General features: G+C 36.5%; 1 protein-coding gene across 1 annotated transcript; it reads left to right on the top strand.

Moving 5' to 3' along the window:
- The first annotated feature begins 280 nt into the window (after positions 1–280).
- On the top strand, positions 281–6,121 carry LOC137616799 (glutamate receptor ionotropic, delta-1-like). The gene is made up of 7 exons (XM_068346779.1): positions 281–286; positions 1,034–1,259; positions 2,654–2,799; positions 3,262–3,360; positions 4,140–4,306; positions 4,918–5,044; positions 6,068–6,121. Exons 1-7 carry the CDS (start codon positions 281–283, stop codon positions 6,119–6,121), a joined length of 825 nt encoding a protein of 274 aa, XP_068202880.1.
- The last annotated feature ends 411 nt before the right edge of the window (positions 6,122–6,532 follow it).

The raw sequence follows: 6,532 nt of genomic DNA on the forward strand, positions 1-6,532 counted from the left end.
TACTCTAACTAGAATTAATTTCAATGTGAATATAACAATATGTTAAATACTGAGACGTGTAATAAATTCATTTATCATGTGTAAAGAAAATTAATAGAATGTGTGATATGGGAATAATGTAATAAAAATAAAATTCTTCTTAGGATGAATGAGATTTGATTAACATAATTTTGCACTTTTATTTATGAAATATTGTAGGCAATAATACTTATAATGTTGTTAACAGATTTGGATACCAAATAAATTTTCCAAGTCCCAAGTAATTAAAGGATATATTAAGATGAGGGTATATTATTATTATTATTATTATTATTATTATTATTATTATTATTATTATTATTATTATTATTATTATTATAGAATAGGCCTACTTTCCAGACCTTCGGGCAACAGTAGTTGACTACACTTTCCCTTTCTTCCGAGAGCCATTAGCTGTTTTCACCAGGGCTCCGAAGGAGAGAGAAAGGGCTATTGCTGTCTTTTCTCCTTTCACAGTAGAGGTAAATTAAATGAAGTTGTTCATAGTAAATTTCTAAAGATTCTACTTCACAGAACGGACTAATTATAGTAGATCATCTTTGCTGGTGGCTGAAGTCGTAATATTTATTTTTCATTTGATCGGAACTCATTCACACTAAATTCATCTCAATTGTATTTACTATTCATGAACCATGCAGTGCCTTTGACATCTGCACGGCACTAGCATGATTATAGTTTCCGCAATGTCGTGCAATGCATCGTGTCAGCGATTAAAGTCTTCGTGCGGAATGTGTGAAGAGTAAAATCTCACAGAAATTTTTGCTTGCAAAATTTTTGAACATTTCAAAAATCTCTCTAAGCACCACTACACCAAACACATAGGCCTACTCTGCACAGATAATTTAATCACTGACACGACAAACGGCGCGGCATTGCTGAAGCAAAAATCGCGCAAGTGTCAAAATCATGGAAGTGTCAAAATCGTGTAAGTGTCAAGATCGTCTTGGTGAACTAAAGGTAAAAGGTAATAATTCCACTTCTGTTTTACCATCAGGTGTGGATTAGCGTCATTGCAGCCACGTTGGTCATTGGCCCTACCATGTTTATTCAGTCTCGTCTCGTATCCATGTATACTAAACAAGATTCCGGCTGCAGTCTTCAATGCTACTCCTTCAATATGTTCCGTAGTTTAGTTATACAAGGCAATCGACTTTGGACTTCTGACTGGTCTCAACGGCTTCTTATCTTCTCTTGGTTCCTCTTCAGTCTCATTATATCTGGTAAGAGCGTTGGCATTTCTTATAATGGAGAGATCTTTCTCTTCTGAATCAAATCGCACATTGACTTATTAAGTAATAGAATGTCCCATTATGTTAAGATTTCTTCTATAATTTCATGATATAAATACCTTTCTTGTAAATGCTTATTCATAGTTAAATATGAAAATGTCTCACTTTTCCAAAAGATTTTTGGATAGCAATTCTAATACATAGAAGCTTTATAATAATAATTCTCTTCGAAAGCCTTTTTAAGAGTTGATATGTAATTTCTCTTTACTGCTCGGCTATTTTTTTTTTTTTTTACTTATCTGGAAGTTTCTTGCTAATTGTAATAGAATAAAATTCCCTTGTAATCAATTCTTGAAAGTTAAAGTCAGTTATACATTAGCGATAAAGCGATTATTGACAAACACCGAAGCAAAGTGCTACCTCTGGGTATAATCTTTAGATAATCGCAATATCTTCGGTTTGTCACTAAACTCATAATGATTGTCTTCATTTCAAAGGTCCTTACAAATATCAGTATAAGACTAATAGTTCAAAGAGGATTCGATTTATATTGACAGTTCAAAGGTGAAAAGGTTCAAGATTCATAGACTGATTTTATGTGAAATAAAAGACTTCTCTGATTCCATTCCTGCCCAATGAGAACTTTTCATGGATTTACGTTAAATTCACTGTTTCAAGGATTTTTAGATATCCTAAGATACCAAACAATCTTGGCTTCCAATCTTCATATACACACAAATTGCATCACATATCTCTTGAATAGGCTCGCAATGCATCTGGGTTGCAATTACGTAGATGTATTGAAAGAATATTGATGGACTTGCTCATTATATCTTCCATTAAGTCTCTCATCATAGTTTATATATGACAGATCTATTTTAACGTTATTGCTGATCTTAAATATTTTATATTAATTATTCCTTACTTCTCATGCAGTTTATTTTCTTATTTCCTTTCCTCAATGAGCTATATTTTCTTGTGGTGTCTTTGGCCTTATGGCATCCTGCTTTTCCAATTATGTAATAAAGAGCAAGTGTATAACTATACATATATATATTTCCTGTCACACACAGGGGCGAGAGGGAGTAGTCCTTCCCTGGTGAGAGTGGTTACCCAGAGAGGTACACTCGGAACCAAAATCTCCCACAAACTGACGAACCAGATGGTTGCAGTTAGGAAAGGGGGAGGGAGTGGAAAGGGTTGATTATGTGCGTTTGTGTGTATGAATGTGCGTGTGTGTGCATATCTATCTAAATATTTAAACATCCTTTTTGACGGGTGGGGTACACTAGTAATAAAATATGCAAAAAAAGAGTGATTAACAAATACAGAAGCTCTTATCTCTAAGTTTCTTGTACAGCAACATGATTCCTCTTCCATTCCAGCTCTGTATTCTGGAACGCTCACGGCAGTCTTGGCTATTCCAGCTCACGAAAGGCCCATTGATTACCTGGAGGATCTTCCCAGGGCTGTCAAGGATGGCTATACCTTAGGCGTCATGGAGGATTCTAGCAATGAACTCCTCTTTAGGGTAAAGCCATGTTGGCATAATGATACACAATTGTGTGAAACTTTTCTTTCTCTCTTTCTTTTTGGTATATAATTATCTGCAACTTCTCTCTCTCTCTCTCTCTCTCTCTCTCTCTCTCTCTCTCTCTCTCTCTCTCTCTCTCTCTCTCTCATTTGGCAAAATGATATACAATTGGTTTGCATCATCATCATCTCTCTCTCTCTCTCTCTCTCTCTCTCTCTCTCTCTCTCTCTCTCTCTCTCTCTCTCTCTCTCTCTCTCTCTCAAGTTATTAAGATTTTTATTGAAATCTTTGGTAATTACCGAAGGCCAAAATTATTATGCAATAGAATTATATGGAAAAAGTACTAAAAATAATTAGTTTACATATTATGAAAAAAAAAATATAGCACATAGTTTTGTTATTTAAGTAAATTGATTTTATTTGCGAAGTATATTAATTGAAAATATCTGTCTTCTCTAGGAAGCTGAAAGTGGGATCTACAAACACACTTGGGATTTATTCAACCACGATGACCGGTCTCAAAGTTTTGTAAATAGTCCTGCTACTGGAATAGCAAGAGTAAGCAAAAAGTCTCCCAACACTTTCCGTATGAAAGTTTGTGTTATATAAACATCAGAGCCTGGGCAATAAGAAAATATATTATAGTTTCTTTCATGTTCTTTAGGGGGAGTATTAATTACTTTAAATGGCTATAAAGTTATCTACCACACTGTAATGTATTATTTTAGCGTACCTTAGCATCACGTAAGAGAATTAGATGTTTTGTTAGTTACTGTGGTTAGTAAAGTATGTATGGATAGTACTGGTCGTAATTTTTGCAAATTAGAATATTTTATCACACTCGTGAACTCATGAACAGTGCTTTGGGCTATTGTGTGTAAGGATGTATATAAACTTATGGATACTGTAAAGGAACCTTTTCATAATATATTATTGATGTACATTGATCATAACGTGGTGGTTTACTGGAAACGTCCCTGCCTGGTGATCCGCCGGACTGGTGTTCGAGTCACGCTGAAGCTCGATAGTTTCTTCTAATGACTTCAACCTCACAATCCTTGTGAGCTATGGATGAGGGGTTTGGGAGAGCCCATAGGTCTACCTGCTGAGTCATTAGCAGCCATTACCCGGTCCTCCCTGGTCCTAAATTGAGTGGAGAGGTGGCTTGGGCGCTGATCATATGTATATATGGTCAGTCTCAAGGGATTGCTTTACTAGCTAGGGCATTGCAACTGTCTCTTACCTCTGCCATTCATGAGCGTCCTTTAAACCTTAAAACTTTAAAGCACTTTATTCATGATACTGTATGATTGATCCAAAAAGTATTTTCTTAACAGGTTCTGTCGACGAAGTTCGTCTACATCGGCCCCACGACTTTCACCCAGAGTTTGGCAGCGAAGCTCGGAAGTCAGAAGTTCCATTTCGGACGAAGTTCTTTCTATCCGCAGAGTATTGTGGTCATCTGCATCCCTGGCGTTCCATACCAGAATGTCTTCACTAGACTGTGAGCCATAATTACATATTCCATTCATACTCATTCTTTATACATTCTTCTCTTTCCTCAGAGAACTTCAAATTATTCATTCATTCTCTTTCCTCACACACCTGGCAACACTAAGTTAACCAAACTACTTTGAATAAGGGTTTAACTACTGCAATGTAATTTGTTCAGTGGCTACTTTCCACTTGGTAATGGTAGATGAGACTCTCAAGCTATGGTAAACAGCTCTCCTAAGAGAAGGACGCTCCACAAACCATTGTTCTTTAGTCTTGAGTAGTGACATAGCCTTTGTACCAGGGCCATCCATTATATTGAGTTGGATTTCTCTTGCAGTAGGGTACATTCAGATACACTATTCTTTCTGTTTCTTTATTTTCTTTCCTCATTTGGCTATTTTCCCTGTTTCAGCCCTTGGGCTTATAGCATCCTACTTTTCCAATGAGGGTTGTAGCTTAGCTAATAATAATAATAATAATAATAATAATAATAATAATGTCGCATTGTAATACAGTAATGGATTTTTTTCGTTTGTTCAAATGACCATAACCAATAACATCATCGAATCATAAATAAGATTCTGCATGTCCTAACTGTTGCTTATTTCCTCTCCGAAGATTACTTAGAATGGTGGAAGGAGGTCTAGTAGAAAAGTGGAAAGATGATGAGATCTTCACAGCTTCGGGAAAGGACTCAGATAAGGAGGAGGTTGAGATATCAGCCATCACTTTAACTCACATGCAGGTATGGTTTTACGCCCCCCCCCCAAAAAAAAAAAAAAGTTAAACACAGTTAGATATATTGGATACGTAATTACATTATTATTATTATTATTATTACTTGCTAAGCTACAACCCTATAGTCCATTTCTTTTATCGAGGCAGATTTGCACCGACTCGCAGCGGTGCCCTTTTAGCTCGGAAAAGTTTCCTGATCGCTGATTGGTTAGAATTGTCTCGTCCAACCAATCAGCGATCAGGAAACTTTTCCGAGCTAAAAGGGCACCGCTGCCAGTCGGTGCAAATCTGCATCGCTTAAAGAAATTGACTATAGTTGGAAAAGTAAGAACTTATAAGCCCAGGGGCTCCAACAGGGAAAATAGCCCAGTGAGGAAAGGAAAAAGGAAAAATAAAATATTTTAAGAACAGTAACATTTAAATATTTCCTATATAAACTATAGAAACTTTTACAAACAAGAGGAAGAGAAATAAGATAGAATAGTGTGCCAGAGTGTACCCTCAAGCAAGAGAACTCTAACCCAAGACAGTGGAAGACCATGGTACAGAGGCTATGGCACCACCCAAGACTAGAAAACAATGGTATGATTTTGGAGTGTCCTTCTCCTAGAAGGGCTGTTTACCATAGCTAAAGAGTCTCTTCTACCCTTACCAAGAGAAAGGTAGCCACTGAACAATTACAGTGCAGTAGTTAACCTCTTGGGTGAAAAAGAATTGTTTGGTAATCTCAGTGTTGTCCGGAGTATGAGGACAGAGGAGAATATGTAAAGAATAGGCCAGACTATTCAGTATGTGTGTGTAGGCAAAGGGAAAATGAAACGTAACCAGAGAGAAGAATCCAGTGTAGTACTGTCTGGCCAGTCAAAGGACCCCATAACTCTCTAGCGGTAGTATCTCAACGGGTGGCTGGTGTCCTGGCCAACCTACTACCTATTACGTCTTCCCATTATGATTTAGACTGGTCTTACAAGCTATGGAATTGTTTGAGATATAATTTCATCCACTGCTTACCTTTTTCATTATCTCGCAGTTAGACATAGCAGCTCAATCTATGGACTTTGCTCTTCCCTCTTGTTGGATATGAATGTTCTACTTTTGTTTATTCCTTTCCATAAAAAGACAAGCCTCTTAAAACTTGTTTTCCTTTTAGAATGATTTCCAAATAAATTTCCCGGGAGTGTTCCCGAAAGAGAAGAGGATCGGAGAGCTTATAAGGAGGCAAATAAATCACCACAGAAAATTGTAGCATTTGCTAAAGATAGAGCATATGATTATATTTACCAAGAGCTAGACATCAAGTAAGGGCAAGGAACGATCTGTAAACTAGCACAAATAAGAAATGAGAGTACCAAGAATCTATCCCACATAAGACAGATTCAGGATAACGATGAAAATATACCAAGGAATGAATTAGACATGAGGAGATTAGAGGAATATTTTTAGACCTCTTAAAATTTTTTTACATTTTAAAATAATTTCAATAAAATGTCCCTGT

The sequence above is a fragment of the Palaemon carinicauda genome, chromosome 2 (genome assembly GCF_036898095.1).
Source record: "Palaemon carinicauda isolate YSFRI2023 chromosome 2, ASM3689809v2, whole genome shotgun sequence".
NCBI lineage: Eukaryota > Metazoa > Arthropoda > Malacostraca > Decapoda > Palaemonidae > Palaemon > Palaemon carinicauda.